Raw genomic sequence first — 22663 nt, 5'->3', positions numbered from 1 at the left:
GTGACACCATCACTATCGCCGGGTGATTTTTACTCGATATTATAAACCCCAATATAAAGTTATTATCATCAAAAATGACAATACATGACAAATTAGAGTTGTGTTCTTTTATTTCAACTATGCCATGCCAAAAAATAAATAAATGCCATGGGTGCACTCTAAAAACATTAACCCAAATTAATGAAAAATAAGGAATAAATAATAATTTAAAAAAAACTTGGTCTTTCGTTCGCCCATTCCTGGAGCATTTGAGGCTTTCCTGGTGAAGGTATAGTCTTCTTAACACACTAACAGCTGCTAACACCCAAATATGTGCCTGTAGAAAAAAGAGGTCTTTGGAGTAGAGGAACATCTAATGCAAATACAATGTAAATACAAAAATCACCCACCAATAGTGTTTTTGGGGTAAATAGAATTTTAAAAAAAGATAAAATAAAAAATGTAAAATTTTCCATTGCCAACTCTTTAAGGCTTTATTTTTATAATATATATATATATATATATATTTTTAGGTATTGTAGGGGATCTGATTTTCTGTGAAAATAAAAACAGAATTCTTTAAAAAACTCAATCTGAAATTACAAAAGGACAGAGAATATACCCATGCATGCATGTTTTGAGACAAAATCATGCCGTTACACGTAATCTGTCTTATAAGGTAAGCAACGAGACAGAAATCTCAATTCTTGCACAAAATATAATGAATAATGACGCGATACAAAGGAGTTCCTCTCATGAACTGGAAATAGCTATAGTGTACGACATGGACTAAACATTAACTGACAATTTTTGGGACAATATCACGCATTAACATGCAATTTTCACCTGTAAAATGGGTAGCCTAATGTGTAGCAACAGATGCCAGATCTCACCCAAAATCTTGTGTGATTTCAGCAACTGCGGAAATCTTAAATTAATAACAATAGTTAACTCTATTAACCATATTAAGCATGTTATGTACGATTTCAAGAAGTCTAAAAGTCATTAATGACATCTGGTGAGGGAAAGCCGATGAAACGGAAACAAAACAGAAAAGAATAAATTGATGCTGAAATTGTTAAACTCAGAAATAGATTCGGGAAATTTTGAATTGCAAAATCAAAAGCCTCTAGTATAGCAATAGATTACTCAGCGCTAGTACTGTTTTTGTTGAAATACCCATTGATTGATATGGAGACCCATTCCTTTCGTACATGTAAACCCTGCACAGAAAGACCACCTCTGCACAAACCAATCCCCTTTTAGCTGTGAGTCAGCATTGCTGACCACAGCTACTTCAGCACAGAGCCTTTATTTTCCTCCCTTCTTTCTCCTCCTCTCAATGGAAACCAGGGATCAAACACGGAGCTTGTGGTAAAAAAATAAATCGCCCTCTCATCAGTGAATCACACTTCATTGTACACCCACAGCATCACATGTCTGACTTTAAATGGCTGCATGTGGTTCTACCAGAGTAGAAATATGTATAATATCACCTGTTTTGGTACATCTACCATCCATAGAGTTGTTGTTATATAAAACAAGCAGCTGTTCCATAATGTGCAATCAGTGGACTACACGAGTACTGTAAGTGAGAGATGGAGATGTATAGTGTCTTGTGTAAATGAATAGACATCCAACCTAAAAAGGCTTTTTCCCTGTGTATTTATTCTGTACTGAAAATCTCTGTTAAAAGCTTCTTGGTTGGCTCTGCTGTCGTGTTGTTTGATACTCAGGCTGTGGTTCGACATTGCATCCTATCGTATTACTCATACTAAGTCTGACGTCAACATGAACATGTAGTGCGTTCACATTGGATAGTATGCAGACATTGAGTATGCGAGAAATACCTGGTTGTATACTATGGAAGGGGCAGTTGAATATAAATTGTCTTGGGACTGGATTCAAGCTAAAAGTCAAACATCCCCCTAGTTTTTTAACACTTTTGTAAACAGGGCCCTTCTTTTGAAATTAACATGAAGTTTTGTCAGTTGCACAATGGCGGGTCTCTGAAATGTAGGTATGAAATGGTTTTTCCACATGTTTTATGGATCAGTTGACCATATGTTAAAAATCTACTTGGTCACTTTAAATGTTTTCAGAACTTTTAAAGGTGGAGAATCAACAGAGATATTTAGTCTCAGTGTGATTCAGGTTTTTGTTGTTGTAAGTTCGAAATGTATGTTGGGAAACTTCGAAGTATACTTCAATGGGAACGATCACCATACTAATCATACTTAGTATATAGTAGACAGTATATACTCATTGAATGTGTAGTGTATAGTACATTAGTATGCGATTTCAAACACAGCTTTAGTCATTGGTGGAGACTTTTTGAGGCCTGAAATCAAATGTTTGTTGAAATGGAGGCACGTTAAGTTCATCATAGCAGCTCTTTTTATTAATGTGACGATGTGACGCTAATTAAGAATTGTAAATGAGCCTTAAAGTAAAATATTATTACTTTGAGAAAACTTCTTTTTCTCACAAATTATAAACTAACACAGTTGCTGTTAATTTGATGGCATTTGAAAAAAAAAAAGAAAAAACAAAAAAAAGTGGTGTAAATTGAATGATCAACAGTTACTTTTTCAAAGTAAAAACTAAACTGCGCTGAGAAAAGCCTAATTGTTTGCTTATCTCCCACAGGGGAACTTAGTGGGTTCCCTATTTTGGCAATGTGTGGGCAGCTTAAAATGATAACTGACTAATGACTAACCATTGCATCGACTCATTATGAAAGATCTTCATCATACTTGTATTTCAAAGCCTTTTTTTTTATGACAGCTAAAAAATTCTGACTTTTTTCATTATTGTGCTTCTTTCACCACAGTCGAGCAGTCCTCTTCATAACTCCCCAGCTTTTTTAGTGTTGTTTGTGCTTATTTGATTAAAAACTGTTTTCAAAGGATTTTAGCAACACCACAAGCCTTTGATATTGAGACCAGAACAAATTTGGGGCCTGCGGTCCATGGAAGCTTTTGAATTGAGTTTTCAGAGTCCTTGAGCATCAACAGTATTATTTAGAATTCTTATTGAGTGTTGATGTTCTAGGTCTAGCCTTTATGAGCCAAATTAAGGATAGATAATGAAATAATGTATTTTTGGCACCTAATTCATCCTCCACATCACAAGGGTAGCGAGAAATAAACATCTGGCACAGGAAGCGTGAAATGATTTTTCCCTGGGGATGTTGGATGATATTGATTATGTAAGGACATGCTAAAAAACTCTCTCCAAACAGACCCCTGTCAAATAATTACTTTAACCCTAATTTTTCTTCTGCGCGTCCAGTACAAAATTGCTGTGTAGTGTAATCAACAGAATTGTTTTTAATTTAAATAATTTAAAAAATCGCCCTGCGGTAGACTGGTGCCCTGTCCTGGGTGTTTATCTGCTTTGCACCCATTGAGAGCTGGAGTTGGGCACCAGCAGACCCCTGTGACCCTGAACAGGAATAATCAAATATATAAATGACAGCACATAACTTTTTTGCCAAGAAACGAAGAAACCCATTGGCCAATCAGCAAGTGTGCGAACGTTTACCTAAAATTGCACTCAGGGAGTGCAAACCTCCGCCAAGTAATAAATCTCCTCTTTGCCACACATTCGCAGTTATCTGCATTAGTGATCCTGATCATGGTACCAAGATCATTCACTCTTTAAAGGCTTATCCTCATTAATAATGATACAGTAGGTCCAAATGTATGGGCACCCCATTTTTTCCCCATAAAATCACGCCAAAATGTGCAATCTGGGTCCAATCTCATAAAGTCATGAAGAGATGAATTTTGGAATCTTGACATTGATGAAAGAAAAGCATTTTTCAAACTGATTCAGAATCAGTATGTTGATCCCGAATCCGATCCTCTCCAAAATTTCACAGAATCTTCTATGGCTTAAGGTCTTTCTTTGGTCACAATCCTTTGTGTTTTTGAAAGTAATTCTCCTCACAGACATTTATTAGATTTTTTAAAGGGCTTTCCATCAGTAATTTTGTTTCCTCCATGTACTCGTACTCAATAACAGATCTTTGAATCCTTAAAAATCAGAGATCAATCAATGAACTTCAGGGAAATCAACTTCAATTTAAATCTTAAGAACATCAGAATCAGTAAAGCAGTAAAACAACTATACTGAGCTTTAATTGTAAGATGGTTGATGTTGGTGAACTTAATTGTGTTGTATTTAACTTTATTTATTATGCTGGTCAGTTTGAGGAGGAGATTGGCTTAATTATTGCCTTTATGATGGTGACACATCCATCCATTTGTGCCCCCACTCAGTTCTATTCCTTCCATTCTCATGTGCATACAAGCTGCCAGCGAACAGCTCATTCCTGGCCCTGAGCGGTTTTCTTCAGAGGGGGCTGACGTCACTGCAATCACTTCCAAAGTGTGTCTCAGTGCACTCGCACTGCAGCGTCGCATTCCTACTGTTGCTTCATCATTGCTGCTCATGCTACACTTTGTGCTAACAGTGCACCTGCACTGCACAGTCATATCCTAAATTTAGCATCGTGAAACACAAGCTGGGCTCTGTATCTTTGTTTGTTTGTGGCACACAGTGAGCCGTAGGAGACGGATCAGGCTCAGTGGACATTTCTGGAAGTTCTGCTGGATGCTGCGAGATGTTTTTGTTTGCGCTGCAGGCTAATACGACAACGAAACGTTTCCGTCTTCACTCCTCTTTCTATTTTACTGTCAAACACTGTCTTCATCTTTGAGTTAAAAAGGGTTGTCCACAACCTATCTACTTTAGAGAGGTTGCCCTCTGACAAAATACATTTATATTAATCTTTGAAACGACCCTGTTTGTCATGTTGCATGTACTGTAAAACTTAACTGATTTACACCATTCAAAGTTCAAAATGTTCTGCTGCTTAGTGACAGTGATGATATCTAATTCATAAAATGCTAACTCTCTTACTTTTAGTGTAATGATTAGGTCTGCTAGAGTGTGACAGCTGCTGCTCATGAACTTGAAAAAAAAACTGCTGTTAAAGCTTTAATTCTGCAGCTACAGCCACAATTTGTAGCTTGAAATGTTTCTTAAATAATACTCAGAGCCTGCTTCTACCTTCCTTTGAGCAATCATCAGTGAATCCTAGTTTGAATCTTGCCCTGCACAATGTATTTAAATTCAACTTGAAATAAATGTCTGTTACCGTATTTTCCGGACTATAAGCCGCTACTTTTTTCTCACGCTCTGAACCCTGCGGCTTAAACAATGGCACGGCTAAATTGTGGATTTTTCCCAGTTTTATAAGCTTCATGCCGCCACAAAATTGAGCTCTGCCACATTAGACCAGGTGGAACAATGAAATTGTGAACGTTTTTGCTCACACATAATCTTTCTGATCACTCATTTTGTCATGATGCACACTGCCTCGTAGCAACGACACAGAGAAATGTGGTCAGCGAGAGAGAGAGAAACCGCTGCAGCAGTGTGGATGCAGTAAAAGTCAGCCAGTTTGTAATAGAAGGATAAATAGCATAAAGTTGTTAAATCACCACGTTAGGTTTGTTCAGGATTAATCGGTGCTCTGGACTCTGAGGCTGATGGAGACACTTCCTTAGGACGGACAGACGTCTATAGTAAAAGTCAGCCAGTTTGTAATAGTAGCATAACAGCATGAAGTTGCCAAATCACCACGTTGGATTTGTTCAGAAGCGATCGCGTCCGTATTGTGACTCAGAGTCCGACACGCTGTGATCGCTCCGCGGTAGTTCACGGTAAGAATAGCGGACGAAGCGGTGTATCAGTCTGGTGACCATAAAAAGCTGTAAATGGACTGATATGTAGATGTGGGGCAGTGAGGAGGTGACTTCATGTAGGAAAGGCAATTTATCATTTGAAACACAGACACTTCCGTGAAACCTCACTTGAGTACAGCAACCCGCCTACCTGCCCGTTCTGATTGGCCGAGTTGTCTGACGGGCACCCTCATCAGCCAATAGGGTGCGGCCTAAATTAGGCTGCGGCATTTGTGTGGATTTTTCATAAAAATTTGCTAAATTATTGTAATGAGGCCAATAAAACAGTGCGCTTTAGCCCGGAAATTACGGTAAATCCTCAGTGACTGCTTGAGTGAACGTAATGATGTTCATTCTCTGTGAGTACTGCCTATAAATATCTAAGCTTTTGGGAATGTCTACAAACTTGTGTTTATTGACAATAAACACATGAAGCCAAAGGCAATTCTTTTTCGCATTCCCATTTGCATTGTTGTGGCAATGCACATTTTTCTAGTTTCTCTCCCTGTTTGTCATGTGACAACACGCTGACAGTAATCTTCATATTTAATTTCATAACTGTGTATTACATAATTTTTTTCTCAACTGGTCTTTGAGTCCAGTTGAGGTTTGTTGAGTGATTTCATCAGCCAGCAGTTTTTGTAACCTATACAATCTACAAGGCCATTACTGTGCGGCTGCCAGTCTTCAGCACACACACATTTATTTATCTCACTTGTTTGCTTCTTCCTCTGCTTGTCAGAACAAGGTAGATAGATGAGTCATTGCAGTAGACGAGCCTTCTAAGCATCCTATGTGCAATATAGGCGTCTGTTTCTCTGTTTGTTTGTGGTTGGTATATTCACCTTCCTGTCTCACCACTTGTTGCCATCTCCAACAGCCTGTTTGCAGATTTCTTTTCCCTGCAGGTTTTTCTGCCTGTCCATCTTCATCCTGTACCACTAATTACTTGTCTTCTTATCTGCTCCCAACCCGGCACTGGCTCCACAGTTCTCCTTGTGCTTAGTCAACAGCTTGGCTCTGTAACACAACCCGACACACGGTCTGAACTCTGCAATTTTCTCCAGCCATTTTCCACCAGAGCATTGAGCGTTGGCATGCAAACTGCACATCGGCTTTCCTACACTTTTAATGTACAGAGCAAAGATGGGCAATTTTTTATCACAGCGGGGGCCACAAAAGTGTGATTGTCTGATCCGAGGGCCATGCAGCATTTACAATAATGATCAATATTCATTATTCCAGGAAAGATCAAAGGGTTTAATGTGTTTTTCTGTCTTTTTTGTGTGTTTTTTGAGGGATTTTGTGTATATTTGTCTTAATTTTGTGTATTTTTGTTTTCATTTTGTGTATTTGTTGTCCTTTTGTGTGTTTATGGAGGAATGTTGTGTATATTTGTCATTACTTTGTGTATTTCTGTTCTCATTTTATATATTTTTCTTTTCTTTTGTGTGTTTTTGGAGTAGGAATGTATATTTTAGTTTTAAGTAATTTTGGATATGTGTGTTTTTGGAGTAGTGTATTTTGTGAGTAGTACACTTTTGTTTTTGTATATTTTTCTGATCATTTTGTGTATTTTGTTGCCCTTTTTTAAAAAAAAAAAAAAAAATGTTTTTTGGAGTCGTTTTGTGTATTTTTATGTAAGTTTCTACGTTTTTGAAGTCATTTCTGTGTGTTTTGGGCATAAACTGGTGTATTCATTTTTGTCATTTTGTACATTTACTTTTGAGGGTTGCACAAAATTTGACTGAGGGTAAAACAAGCCCCTGGGCTGCCACTTGCCCATGCCTGGTATAGAGCTTGAATATAAACATGTGCATTTGCAAGTTCAACGTCATCCCATTTTGCAAGTAAAGCTCAATGGTGTGTTTTGGTTCTGTCTACTTGTTATGCACAGCAGCACAGGTCTTCTATTCAGAGTTTGGAGTGGTCTGGTCTACCCTGCTGCAGCTGGCACCTTATGCAGTGTATACTATGTGTTTGTGAGTGTGCATGTGTGCACAGAGCCTCTTCATCTCACCCCTGTTTGGAGCAGCTTGGTAAACAGCTTCTCTCCTGTCTGCTTTTCTAGACTCATTCAAGTGTGATTTGAGTGATTTAAGGTGGAGGATTGACTGATTGTGTGTTTTTAGTTTGCAAAGTGAAAGTGTAGATGGTTAGAGCCTGTGACTTTATAGCCAGAACCAATAAACCAGATCCTCTTGGCAGAAGGAGAAACATGGCCCTCGGGAAGTTATGCAACCGGTGCAGAGCACAGAGTCAGAGCTTCAGTGAATCCTGTGATTCCCTCGAGACATTCTTAACAAATTAGAGTTAATGATCAAGTTAAAATGTAAAACTCTGGTGCTGTAACAAACTAAATGAACATCTCTCTCTTTTTTCTTTTTTTTTTTTTACAGTTTTACGTAGATAATTATTGTAAGGTTTGCACTTTAATAAAACATCTGTATTAAAAACTGGCCTGTGTCACTTTAGTTCAGGAAGGGTTTTGTCATTTTTTTTTAAATGTAGTTCAGGTTTATGTAGCATTTGGTTAAAATCAGCTTGAAACAGTCACACCATAGATTTATCATTAATGTCTAAGGTGGCCATGTTTGGAGGTCCAAGGTTTCATTTAATAGCTTTCACACTCTTAAAACCCAATGACGATTTAAAAAACAAAATTCAACAAAAAATATTATATTCTGTGTCTTTGACAACTTGAAACCTGTAAGGTTGTTGAACTCAACACATTAACGTGTAGAAGACTTTTTAAAGTGTACTTATTTCTAGTGTTTTTTCTCTTCAAGAAAGGTGAAAAACTTCTGTGTCATCTTGTGAATCCACATTTCTGATTTAATTGACAAAAAGCTACGGTATCCTTGTTATAAAGTGTAAATTACCCTTTTTTTTCTTTAAAGGCTTTCAGTGGCTCACACATACTAGAAGACATGAGAGTGCTGTGCTAATAATACTAATAATAAGTCCCTTAAATGGCTGCTTAAAGTTAAGTTTGCTAAACCCTTACAGTCAAAATGATTGATTGAATTTGTTATTTTGCAGTGTTGTATGTGTCGTGTTTGGCTCAATGTCCTTTTCTTTTCCTGGAATTACATTACTGCGTCTTCAGTAGAGACTGCTAATCACGTTAGCACTTGTGTTAGCGTCCCTCTGAACGGAAGCCTTGTACTCATTAAACTGCACACCCGCTTATTTCCTGTTATGTTAATGATTCCCATTTAAATATACATTAAAGTATTGTTTGACAGTCATTAATGCTACTCGATCCAGTGTGAATTTTTCCAGACTCCTGGACTCTAATTTATATTTGATGTAATTAGAATTGAGTTTTTTTTTTTTTCAACTGTACTTACTACAGTACAGTATGTATTTAGTCATATATCTGCCATCCTGACTGCTGGATCTCTTTGCACTGATCTTTATTGCAAGACCTTTTCCCAGTTTGATACGTTATTTCCATCTGTAGTTTAGATTATTACCTCCACCAGGATGTCATATTTTTACCAGCATTTGTTTGTTGGTTTTTTTTGTCTGTTAGCAGGATTAAATTAAAAGTACTTCATAGATTTTGACAGAAATTTAACCAAAGACAGACCTTACACCTTGAAAGATTCCAATGCATTTTGGAGGGTTTCAGATCAATAAACTGATTCTGGATCAGTTTGAAAAATCGAACAATCTCGATTTCTCATCATTTGTGAAATTTCAAAAATTCCTCTGTCGGTTCGTAATGACCGATCTTTATGCAATGTGACAAAGTTATCACAGATTGGTTCCTGAATTATCCCTCCGAGTTTCATCCGGATCAAATCCATATTGCATATTTCATCGCAATTATACGAAAAAATGGGAGTGCCCATATATTTGGATCTACTGTATCATTATTGGGGATAGACATTTCATTAAAGAGTACAAAACCCTTTTAACATTTATTTTTAATTATAGTAAAATGTGGTATTTTCATTTATTTTCTAACCACCTTTGGTGCTCTGACGAGTTTTGTGCAGCTGCTTTTTGCAATGCACACACACAAACACATATCTTTCATTAGCTTTGTTGTGAATTGTTTTACTCAAGCTTTGGCTTTAATCCAGTTTATGAAACACAACAAAGAAAGAAAAAAATGTTCGTTTCAACAGGGGTTGGAAATGCAAATATATTTCATTCACAGTGAAAATTATGACGGAATTGAGCTTTTGGCTCAATGACATGAGATTGTTTGAAAACATCATAATTTTGAATGTTTTGAGCAAAAAAGTAACTACACACAGTTTGTAATTACATGTGATCACACTTGAATGCTTTAAATCCACACGGTTCTGAAAAAGCTTAAATCACTCATAGAACGTGATAAAGAAGAGACATTAACCGTTTGAATTTATTAAGATATTTAACCAGAGAATACATTTTAAGTTTTTTTTTGGAAAAATATGTAGTGAATGGGAACTGTGTTAAATTTAGATTATAAAAACTACAATAGTAATATAAATAACTTTTTGCATACAATAAAGAACTGTTCCATTTACCAGATCATCTTGTCAATATCCTTCAATCATCGTGGAGCACTCTGTGTGCACAAACAAGGCCATTACAGTTAAAAGACAGTTTATTTAAATCTGAGCATGTCAAAATGCCCTCGTTTCTTTATTCATGCGTGCCTCACCTTGGTACCAAAATATTTACTCAATATTTGATTATTATTGGTGGGATGCCAGGCAGAATATGTCAGCTGAATCAATGTGAGAGTCCCCTTGTGTCCAGAACCTGCTTTTCCAATTGATTTTACATTTTCACATCAGTGCTAAGTGTTGACACTGAGGAAATATGCTGAAGGAAGGGCTAAAACTGACTTAAATTTCTTTTGTGCAGTTGCATATGTATTGCCTTCTGTTCCATACTAAAGCTTTCATTCTAATGTGATTGCCTGTGAATCAGTGTTGAGTTAAACCAGGGTTTTTTAAAGGTGTGAGGTAGGGCTGGGCGATATATCGAATATACTCGATATATCGCAGCTTGTAGTCTGTGCGGTGTTGAAAATGACCATACCGTTAAACTCGCGGACTTTTTTTTTTTTTTTTTTTTAAATATCTTAGTGGCATTATGCACAAAAGGTGCACTTAAATTTAGTGTTGTTTTGAAATGTCATCTTAATGACAACATGCACAAAAGGGCACTATTTGTTTTTAAAATATTGTAGTGGCATTATGTACAAAAAGTGCACTTTAATTTTGTGTTTTGAAATGCCATGTGAGTTGCATCCTGCACTAATGTCTTGTTATGAAATGTCTCTGTGACAATTTTGCACAGAACGTGCACTTTCTGTTGACAATGTTATGTTTGAGCCACTCACTGTTTAATAAATACAGTTATGTCAACTTTGACTTAGTTGTGATATCCCCTTTTTTGCATGAAAGTTTAAAATTGGCATATATTAATGCAGTATGATCAAGAATGTTTTAATGTAGACATATAGAATCATCATACTGGTGTGATTTTGTGCATCAAAGTGTTAATTCAAGGGTAATGCAAAATATCGAGATATATATCGTGTATCGTGACATGGCCTAAAAATATCGCGGTATTTATAAAAGGCCATATCGCCCAGCCCTAGTGTGAGGTCACCTAGAAATAAAAATGGGTCACCTGAAATGTCTAGTAATAAAATATTTTTTTTAAATTACTCAATAAAATTATATACATTTTTTTATTTATTTATTTTTTTTCAATTGCAGCAGTGTCCTCAGAGCAGGGTTTTTCCAACCTTGGGGTTGTGGAAATACAATTAAAATGGGGTCGCCTGAAATGTCTATTAATAAGATTTAAAAAAATTACTCATTAAAATTATGTTTTTTATTTAAAAAAAAAAAAATTACATTAACTGTGTAGACACTTTTAAAAAACTGTTGAAGACTTCTGGTTAGAAGGATAAAAAAAAAAATGTTTTTTTTAATCCTTTTATGGTGCTGCTGTTATGATGTATATGCACCCATGTTTTATTATTCTATTATGATGTTGCACTTGTATTTTCACCACAGCTCTGTACAGCACTTTGTGATTTTATCTGCAAAAAGCGCTTTATAAATTACTTACTTATTTATTATTTATCTATTTTGCACAATTAAAAAATATCACAGGATTAGATATAAATATAAATCTAGTTTTAAAAAAAAAAGTAGTGTAAAATATCTGAGCTGGTGCATATTGTCACTTTGTGCACTAATATTGGCTACACTGTATTTGTAAAGAAGTATAGCAAACATGATCAAAAAACTAATTTTAGAGACAAAAAAAAGTCTCTGGGGTCGCCAGAAATGTGTGATATAAGAATGGGAACCACTGTGTTGAACATTTGTTGATTGTTCTACCTTGCAGAACATTTGACTTTAATTTATGAGTCAGGTCAATGGGTGGTACCACAGATCAGGGACAGAATCTGTCTTTTTTTTTGTGCATGTGGGTTTTGTTTGTTTCTTTATGGATCCCCATAAGCTTCTGCATAGCGAGAAGCTTTCACTGTGACAATACATTTTACACATTGATATTCTTTTCACATTATTCAAAACATTCCATAATATATATCAGGGGTTCTCAACTGGTCTCACCCTGGGACCCACATTTTTCCACGGCCATTAAATCGCGACCCACGTTTTTTAAAAAACAGCTGTTGAAAACACACATTCTCTTTTTTAAAACATACATTTAGATATTTTCCTGTGCAACATGCACTTCACAGCATCAAAATAAAAGTTTAAAATATAGACGAGTCCAAAATGAGAGACTTTTATTTTTGACCAGCTGTTCGCGACCCACTCAGTACAGGTCTGCGACCCACTTTTGGGTCCCGACCCACCAGTTGAGAATCACTGATATATATCATATCGACAATAACTACAAAAAATGTACATAAATGAACAAAAAAACAATCACAAAGGCTCCGTCTGGTTTTCAGCATCTTAATAATAAACATGGTTACATAAAAAAACACTGTGTGCCCACGTGTGTTTACATGTGGGCGTGGCTTGGAGAGAGAGAGAGAGAGAGAGAGAGAGAGAGAGAGAGGTAGCATCAAGTTCCTGATCTCCAGCTCAGTGTGTCTGTGTCTGCATGTGGTATGAGGAAGAGAATATGTGTCGAGCTTGCAACTAGTCAGAGGCAAGAAAGAATGAGAGTAAAAGAACCATTAGAGGCAAAATGGACGGAGACAGCTGGGCTTTTATTTGGGGTAAGAATTGAAAGAGGTGTGAGCATTTGGAATCGATTGTCCCACCTGCAGCACTTTGATAAGTTAGAGGTTGTTTTGTTTAATTAGGTAATGTGTATAATGTATACGCTGGTTAACAAAGCATTGTTAAAACTCTGTAAAGTCTGCATTGTAGTTTACTAGTTTACTATGTAGACCATGTACAGTGCAGGTGTTAACAGACAAGAATGCAAAAAACCCATCGTTAAACACTTTAAATGTAATCAATAATCTGAGATATTTGCATATGTTCACTTCATATTAACATCTGCAAATACTGCAGGATCTAGTTATTCCATGTATGCATTTTCTTCATAGTACAGATGCTTTTATGTCTGTGTCCAAAATGTTTTAGGGAGAGGAATATTTCAATTTATATTTGCTATAATTTCCCAAAATAATTTTTAAATCAAAGGCTTCATTTTTAGGTCTTTTGGCCATTTATTGATTTTTTGCTTCATGTGTGAAACAACTAAGGGATCTTTGGCCACTTCTGTTACATTTTAACATTTTTTGTAAATGAAAAGCCAGCATTGGTTTAATCATCCTGGCTGTTATTTTTAATGGTGCACGTTTCAAACACCGATGTTGTCTATTTAACCACATACTTTTGGTGGTCTCTCTTTACTTATTCATATTTATTTCTTTTTCTGTGTCTACAGGACTGAAAAAACGTACCAGGAAGGCCTTCGGGATACGGAAGAAAGAGAAAGACAATGACTCTGCGTAGGTCTCCTCTCAGACACACACACAGCAAAGTTCTGCATTAATTAAAGAAAGATTATTATAATCTACCAAAGTTGTATGCATTATAATAGGTTTTAATGTGAAATGAAAATCTGATAAACTGCAAGTAGGTTTTGTAAATGCATGTACAATATGTTCTTAGACTGAGGTGTTTATTTTAAAAGTTAAAAAAGGGATTTTATTAACAGTGTTTTGCATCATTGCAAGATATAATAGAGTTGTACAATTAGAATCAAGATCAGATATACTTTATTTATTTCAGGGGGAAAATTGCTTTTTTTAACAGATGCTCCAGAAATATTTCGAATGAAAAGAAAAAACACTAAAACATAGAACACAAGAAAAGAAAAAGAAACTGTGCATAATTAAATAAAATACTGTTAATTAAATAGGGATTAAATACAAGTGCACGCCTCCCGTAAAATATAACACAAATGTACAAATATAGTTATATTTATATTGTTTTTAATAGATGTGGCTTGTATAATATATATTGTTTGTATTGTTTGTATATCTGGAGCTGTAACAAAAATTATTTCCCCCTGGGATTATTAAAGTATTTCTGATTCTGATAGAATACAAATAAACTCAGATATAGTATAGGCAAGGCAAGGCAATGCAAATTTATTTGTATAGCGCATTTCATACTCAAGGCAACTCAATGTGCTTTACATGATAAAACATTCAATTGTTTAAAATCAATAAGAACATTTAAAATCATCAATAAAATCAATTAAAATCATCAGTAAAATCAATTAAAATCAACAACATGACTAAAAATCTCTCTCTCAATCATATGCAGTAGAGAAAAAAAGTGCCTTTAACTTTGATTCAAAAATGTTCACATGTGATGCTGACTTCAGCTCTGCTGGCAGTTTGTTCCACTTCTTTGCAGCATAACAACTAAAAGCAGCATCACCATGTTTACTGTGAGCTCTGGGCTCCACTATCTGACCTGTGTCCATAGATCTGAGAGACCTGCTGGGTTCATACCTGACTAACATGTCACTGATGTATTCTGGACCAAACCCATTCACAGATTTATACACCAGCAGCAGAACTTTAAAGTCTATTCTGAGGCTGACTGGGAGCCAGTGTAAAGACTTTAAAACTGGAGTAATGTGTTCTGACCTATTTGTTCTGGTTAAGACCTGAGCTGCAGCGTTCTGAACCAGCTGTAGCTGTTTGATGCTCTTTCGGGGGATTCCTGTCAGAAGACCATTACAATAGTCCAGTCTGTTGGATATAAAAGCATGGACCATAGTGATACATTGATGACTGAGTTGTTTATTCAACAAGAGTTATGAGGAAATGACTAAAATTAAAGGTCACAATCATAAAGAATAGTCTAATTATGATAATAATAAAATAATCTAATTGGAAAATCATTTTGTTAAACATATTTTATTAATAAAAGGACAAAAAAAGTCTGCTTTACATCACCAGGCTCAGCAGCAAAGCTATGGGAGCTGCTGCCTCACTTTCGCATGAGCTGATGAATAGTTGAGCTATTGACGGCCGCTCTGCATGAGCTACTCTGGTGTTCACTGAAGGGTTTGTTTGTGAGTGATTGTGGCTGAGAACGTCATCTACAGTAGTAAAGGTTCCTGAGTTCCAAATTGAGAAAGAAGGTCTTTACTTGACTTTAATGTTAATGTAACACAGGGGTGTCAAAATCATTTTAGTTCAGGGGGCAAATACAGAGCAGTTTGATCTTAAGTTGGCCACAGATTTTATGCAGGAAAACAAGTCATTTCAACATTATTGTGCCGTAGTTTGCACTTCTACGTATACATAAAATCAGTGACGTGCCGTGACCACTAGGGTTGGGTAGGCTCGTTGCAAATCGAGACCATCAATGACAACTTCATATATTTCTGCTGTCAAGTGTTAATCAAACAAAATCAACATCATAAAACACCATTTAAGAAACATAAGCAATTATTCAATATAGCCTCCATATTCTCCCTACAAGATATATCTCATGACACGGCAGCGCATCCGTTGTTTGTGTTGGAAACACAGAAACACGGAAAAAAACAACAACAGCAACAACTCGGAACAGCCTCAGTTAGGCGCATCCACAAAGCCAATCCTTCCTTTTGTTCCATTCCCTGTGGAAAGTACGAAATATTTTCTGACCTTACCTTTGCTGAAGGTCTGGTAGCTCAGGTGTTGGTCTCCCTTCTTTTTAAAGCTGTTGTTTTTCCTCAAAAGAAAGTCTCTAGCGCTGTCATCCTGCCTGTAGTGTTATCCCGCTTCTAGCTAGAAAACGTAGCAGCAGCGGCCACGCTGGATCAATTCACTAATGCACTGTGAACTTACGTATAGCATTTAACATAGCATGGTTACCAAAGGCAGAGTAGCAATCTTCTTTTTTACGTAAATGATTTTTATCTTGGGGAACTGACTGCACATGCGTAAACTCATAAAATCACGCTATGGGAACAGAGGCAGAGCAGCCTGTGCAGCGTCTCTGCTGTAGCAGGAAATAGTGATGTTTAGTCATTTGGGCTATGAAAAGCACAAAATGCTGACACTTTCAAACTTAGAGGTACCGTAGGCTATCGGAAATTGAAAAATAAATCATTCATAATTGTATTATAATTAAAACAAATAATCAAAATATCAATCCACCCTTGGGTAGGCACTGCCTACCTTGCCTACACTGACTGCAAGTCACTGCATAAAATACAAAATATGTAAGAAACCAACAATATCCAATCAATAAGTGACAGATATAAGTCCCAAAAGGTTCTTCACTTTACATTTCCTAGATTTTGTGAAAAAATATCTATTTAATTAAGGGAAATATTATATAATAATTTGAGGAAAATTTAATGATTTTGTAAGAATCACCGTTAAAAATGACAATCATACAATATAAGCACCAGGAGTGTTGAGTTTCAATTACACAATGATTCATGTTTTCTCTGTAATTTTTTACTTTGTCCTGCGGGCTGAATTAGATGCTCCAAAAGGCTGTGTTTGACACATGTGATGTAATGTAATCTTTCCTCTCTCTCAGGGGGTCTCCAGACAGAGATGGCAACGTAAGTAACATTTGACTTATTTCTTATTTAGCAGTTTTTTTTACATTTGTCTACAATGGATTACTGACTTGAATATGGCCTGAAGAATATGAAATATGTTATTTATATCTTTGTGTTATTTTCCTTTATTACTTGCAAAGGAGCTCCAAGAGGTTGAATCGGTACTGAGCCGTTCAGAAAGGCCTAGCCTTTAGCATAGTGTGTAGAGCTGTAACCTGGTGGTTGTAGGTTGTATTTGTTGTCTTTTTTTTATTTTTTATTCCAATTCCTTTGTTACCAATGTGTTGTTTTCATAGTGTTCTTTTCAGTAGCAGACTGAAACTTGTCCCCAGAGACAATGGGAAATCAAATATACTTAATTAGTTTGTTTGTAGCGTGATTGTTTTCAATGTCACAACAAAGCATCAGCTGCAACGCCAATTCTGCTTCTTCGTAGGCTTTTTACAGTTTTTACAGTCACACTAATTGTGCTGTGTCTTAAGTGCGCATCGTGGGATTTTTTAATCAAGCACTTATTTCTCCTCCATCCCAGAAGAAGACTAACGGGGCCCCAAACGGCTTTTATGAAGACATCGACTGGGAGAGATATGTAAGCACCAAATTTAGCTCCACTGTAGATAATGTGAAGGCAATCCAATTTGCCTAACACTCTGATCAATGCCAGATATTACCAAGGACATTTAACTGAAGCTGCTCGGGACATAGTGTAGGCCTCAGAGATCAAATAAACAGAAGATCATCTGCTCTCAAAAAAAAAGATGCAACGGGTTGAAATTGCTGCTGTTTTTATCGCCAATCTAATGGTTAAAATTGTTGTAAAATTTTTGTGCATTGCATTGTGGGAGGTAGACTCCTGTAGACGGATGCATATAAGTATTTTTACCACATTCCTTTCATGATTTCATGTGTTTCTTCGTGAGACAAGGAGGTTCTAGTTTGTTCCCACTATTCCCAGTGGTATCACCTCACGCTACGATTCACTCACTTTCGGCCACATTCGGATCTTTCTGAAAATAAACAAACGCCATTGTTTTGCTACAGCTTTCAGTCCGTGAAAACATCAGAAATGTGGAAAGTCACTTTGGCAAAAAGATCACAGTAAAAATGAAGTAAAAGCACTTCTATGCGGGACAGCACATCCCACAATGCAATGCGCAAAACTTTTCCGACAATGTCAACAAGCCAAATGTTTACGGTGGTGATCAAAACAATCTTTGGAGTGTTCATTTTAATCTTTTTCCGAACAAATAATCTCTGATTTATTGATCTATGAGGCCTGTCTTTATCTGATTTAAAAAATTGTCCCGAGCAGCTTAAACTGAGAAGATACTGAGCTGAACAAACGTGCCTTTCGTAACACAAAATGATGTCCACCTCTGTTTTTCAGAACTCTCCTGAGGTGGATGATGAGGGATACAGCATCAGACCAGATGAGGAGTCAGAGGAGGGAGATATCCTTAACCCAGCGTGATACATCATTTTTAGTTTTTAGCGTAAACAATATAAAACCCTTAACATCCACACAAGCTACAACTACATTTGGATGCTTATTAGGGGTGTGCATTACCATGAATCTGACGATACGACGCGATTCACGATTTACATGTCACGATAAATCCCGATACTAAACAATACAATATACATCGCATTATCAATAATAACAAATTTTGTACAATATGGTATGAAATGCAGTTTATTTAATTTTTTTAAACCTGCAAGAAGCAGTAAATGCTAACTAGCTGTAATTCAAGTACAAATATCAAAAACAAGTGGTCTGTTTATCAAAGTGTCAAATTACTTTTTTCAAAAAACTTTTGCTTCTACAACAGATTAACCACATACATCTATACAAGTATTTTATGAAAATAAAGTGCAATCAACTTCCAAGCTAAAATGCATTGAAGAGTGACGTACCGTAGTTTAACAACCTAGACACCTAGTGACCGGGTGTTTACTTGCTTATGTTAGTGCATGACTTTAAAAAATCACTGTTGACATTTCTTATATCAATACGATAATCGCACGGTGAAATATTGCGATATATTGCCAAATTGATTTTTTTTCTTACGACCTTAATGTTTATGGTATTGTTATTGCTGTTGGGCCAAATCTGAATTGCACGGAAGCTTAATGCATTCACAGAAGAAAAAAATACAATTGTCGCTTTTATGTTTTTATAGGAAATGGTTTTTTGGTTTTTCTGAGTTGATGAGATAAAAATAAGTAAATAAAAAAAATTGGCACTGTTTTTCTGTTTTTAAAGAAAATATTTTTCGGTTTTTCTGAAATGATGAGATAAGTTTACAAGGGGAAAAGTGACCCTGCGTCCTTAACTGCATGTGTCCGAACTGAGAATCTATCATGCGTTGCATACGGTCATTAGGAATTCAACTTACAGTGGCAGAAGTATTTTCATTAAATGCCTGATTGTTTCTTGAGTAACCACAAAGCCAGCTTGAATGCATTTCAGATGCATCATTCTATATCCATGAAGCATGCCATGCTGGTTCATCTGATCCTGAAGAAACAGTGCAATGTCCAGCAAATCAGATGATCCCTTTCCTCGGAATAACTGCATAGCCTTGAGGTGCCTATGCAGAGTCGATAAACTAATAACAATTTCATCTAAATTGCTTAGACAAACAAGAATTTCCCAATGTCTTAATCCCAACAGAAAATAAAAACGGATACAACTCAGATGATGAGGCATGCTATCAAATAAGCAGCTGAAAAAGCATTTTGCCTGAATCTACAACAAATTAAAAATGATCTCATCATTTCAGAAAAACCCAAAAATATTTCCTATAAAAAATTACCTCATCAATTCAGAAAAAACCAAAAATATTTGCTGTAAAAACAGAAAAACGGGGCCAATTATTTGTTTATTTAACTTGTTTTTATCTCATCAACTCAGAAAAACAAAAAAAAAATATTTCCTATAAAAACAGAAAAATGGGGCATTTTTTTTTTATTTACTTATTTTTATCTCATCAATTCAGAAAAACCAAAACTTTTTTTTCTTCTGTGTTGCAATAAGCTTCTGTAAAACTGACTTCAGAGCACATTTATTGCTGTTTCGATTTGTGTCATTATTTGTGCAGAACACATTATTTTTATATAAAATGTCATGTCAAGGACAGCTAACTTCTCCTTTCCTTGACCCTGTGCTTACTAACCACCAAAAAGTCCCATTTCTTCTCCTCGGATGAGTCGGAGGGAGAGGAGGATCATAGGAAAAAGTTCAAGATTAAGATCAAGCCGCTGCCGCCCGATCAGGTTGTGGCCGTGCCCTCAGTGGATGAGCTTAAAGCTTCCATAGGCAGCATCGCCCTGTCCCCGTCTCCTCTGGTGAGTAGCTCTGACTGACACTCAATGCTTCATGGCAAAAAAAAAAAACACTTTATAGAGCACGTGTGTCAAACTCAAGTCCTGGGGGCCAAATCCGGCCCCTGTAGAGCAGTGGTTCCCAACCTTTCTTGTCTTATGCACCCCTTGAGCCTTTTTGTCATACCATGAGTACCCCCTCACTCATACGTGTTCATGATTCTCCAAAAGTAGAACATAACACAACTGAATATTCAACACAAGTTATTTTATTCCATCTTCTTAAATTGAACAATTAATATTCAGGCATTATCTTTTTATTTAACTCAAATTAAACATAAAATGATGTTGCTTTCAAGGCAATAAAAATTATCAATATAAGAAATAATATTATAGAAAATGTTTGTATTATTAATACTAATATATTATGATTATATTGTTATTAAAGAAAAATAAAGTTGAAATTAGAAAGAATAAATTAAAATAATAATATAAATAAATACAAAACAAATAATTAACCTGCCTGTGTTATATATAACTTATGACATTTACCACAAAAGGAGCTTCTTTGAATATGTCCCCTTTAAACAGGCATTTAAACTTTAAAAACAAGTCATAGCACACATTTTATTGATGGACCTATATATATTTTTATTATCTTGGAAATACATTCTTAATTTTTCCACGTACCCCCTGCAATGTGCTCACCTACAACCAGGGGTACGCGTACCCCTGGTTGGGAAACACTGCTTTAGACCACTGATTCTCAAACTGTGGTACGCCAAATTAATTTTATTTGATTCATTATTTAAGTACAGTGTTTCATTTTCCTATATTTAAACACAGAGTTACTGTTCAAACTGTGTGTAATGTTATAGTAGCCAACATTATTGAATATACTTTTTGAATAAAACCTCTGCTTTGTTTTTAATGAATACTTAGGCCTACTACGCTACTGTATTTTAATGTTGGTCATTATGGTGGTACTTTGAGAGCCAAGTATTTTCTGAGGTGGTACTTGGTGAAAAAAAATTTAGAACCACTGCTTTCAAGCATCAAATTTGGCCCGCAGGAGACAGTAAAAAAGACAGAAAACCTGCATTATTGTGTAAATTACCAAATAATCTAGTTGTCGATATCTTAAATTCACAAATTTGATGAAACAACAATATTTTTATGGGCTTGCAGTTTTGCTTTGCTTTTATATATATATATATATATATATATATATATATATATATATATATATATATATATATATATATATATAACCTGAATACATTCATTTTTGATTGCAAATTGTAGAAAAAAAAAGAAGTCTCCATTTTTCGACAAATCTTGCAATTTCTCACAAACAATTCCAAAAACTTCCTTTAAAATACACAAAAATTGGCCATAAAACCAATATTTTTTAAGTGAAGATCCAGCAAGGACTGTTATTAAAAACTAGGGCACAATTTGCGTTCCACTTGAGTTAAAACTGGTCCATATTTGGCCCCTGAACTAAAATGAGTTTGACATCCCTGTTATACTGTAGAGTGTTTAAGGAAGTCACCTCATCACACAGAGATGTTTAGCTGAGCATCTGGGTTAGCGTGTTGTCTTAATCATTAAACTTTAAACATTAGATTTTAGCCTGTAGCTTGTTTTGGCCTTCAGTTGTTTATTTTATGGTTGGGTCATTGCTATGAGTATAAATGCAGTGTTGAGTCTCCAAACACATGCTTCAGTGTGTAAGTGAGGTCCGTTACTTTGGGTGTTCCCACTGAATAATTCAGGCTGGAAAAAAGGCCCGTCAAGCACCGTGTGTCATTCTGCTGAACAATGAGATAGCTTGCAGTCATTTGATCTTTTGGCTTAATAATTTAATTCAAGTGTACTGAGGATTTCATGTTGGTTAAAGTGGCATGCACATGCACCGGCTTTTAAATGTAAAATGCTATTTGTTGCAGAGAACAGTGTTTTTTGGCCATATGTTTTTTTTAGTAAAGGTGTACGAATAAGCCCCTTGCTTATTTCCAACATGGATGTCTAACCTACTGGTACATACTGCATCTGTCTATGTAAATTATTACAAGTGGCTGAATGTTTGCCAGCAGGTGATGCATCACATCTTTTATTCTGTCTTGAAGGTTTTCATCATCTAAATGTTATTCTTCCAGCTGTGATCTGAAAGCTTATTGAAACATTGGCTTTAAACCAATTTCTTTTAAAGATTTATAGCGTATTTTGATTATTTTTTTATATCTATACACATACAAATGAATCAGAGATTTTTACCAATTGTTTCTTAATTAATCAATAGTCACACTGTAAATCTTTGGTTTGATTGGATGAATCCGTTTTGAGACATGGCCAATTTCGTGTGAGAGGTATGTGTCGATTTCCGTGCGTCCTTATTATTCCTCCTATTTCAGCTTCCATTATCTCAGGAACTACACCACATAGGAAACTGTAATTTGGTATAGTAATACAGCTCCACCTACTTTCTCAGAATATACAAAAATATCTGCTATAAATCCTATCTGGTGGACATGCCAGCCCCTCAAAATTGGAAAACAGTT

General features: G+C 35.8%; 1 protein-coding gene across 10 annotated transcripts in view; it reads left to right on the top strand.

Moving 5' to 3' along the window:
- sgip1a (SH3GL interacting endocytic adaptor 1a) overlaps window positions 1-22663 on the top strand; it is a 64474-nt gene that overhangs the window by 16475 nt on the left and 25336 nt on the right. For 7 of the 10 annotated variants that reach the window (XR_003673992.1, XM_028445592.1, XM_028445590.1 and 4 more), the window contains exons 1-6: window positions 12831-12957; window positions 13638-13701; window positions 16751-16775; window positions 17308-17364; window positions 18163-18226; window positions 19948-20123. Coding sequence is in view for 9 of the 10 variants with exons in the window: in XM_028445592.1 (XP_028301393.1) it covers window positions 12927-12957; window positions 13638-13701; window positions 16751-16775; window positions 17308-17364; window positions 18163-18226; window positions 19948-20123 (417 nt within the window). In the remaining variant the exon portion in view is untranslated. Of the gene's footprint in view, window positions 1-12830; window positions 12958-13637; window positions 13702-16750; window positions 16776-17307; window positions 17365-18162; window positions 18227-19947; window positions 20124-22663 lie in introns of those variants that run through there. The other 3 variants (XM_028445589.1, XM_028445593.1, XM_028445591.1) reach the window with 3 other exon arrangements.

Source organism: Gouania willdenowi, chromosome 4 (assembly GCF_900634775.1).
Source record: "Gouania willdenowi chromosome 4, fGouWil2.1, whole genome shotgun sequence".
NCBI lineage: Eukaryota > Metazoa > Chordata > Actinopteri > Blenniiformes > Gobiesocidae > Gouania > Gouania willdenowi.
Note: the sequence above shows the minus strand (reverse complement) of the source record. Positions and strands in the feature narration are given on the sequence as shown.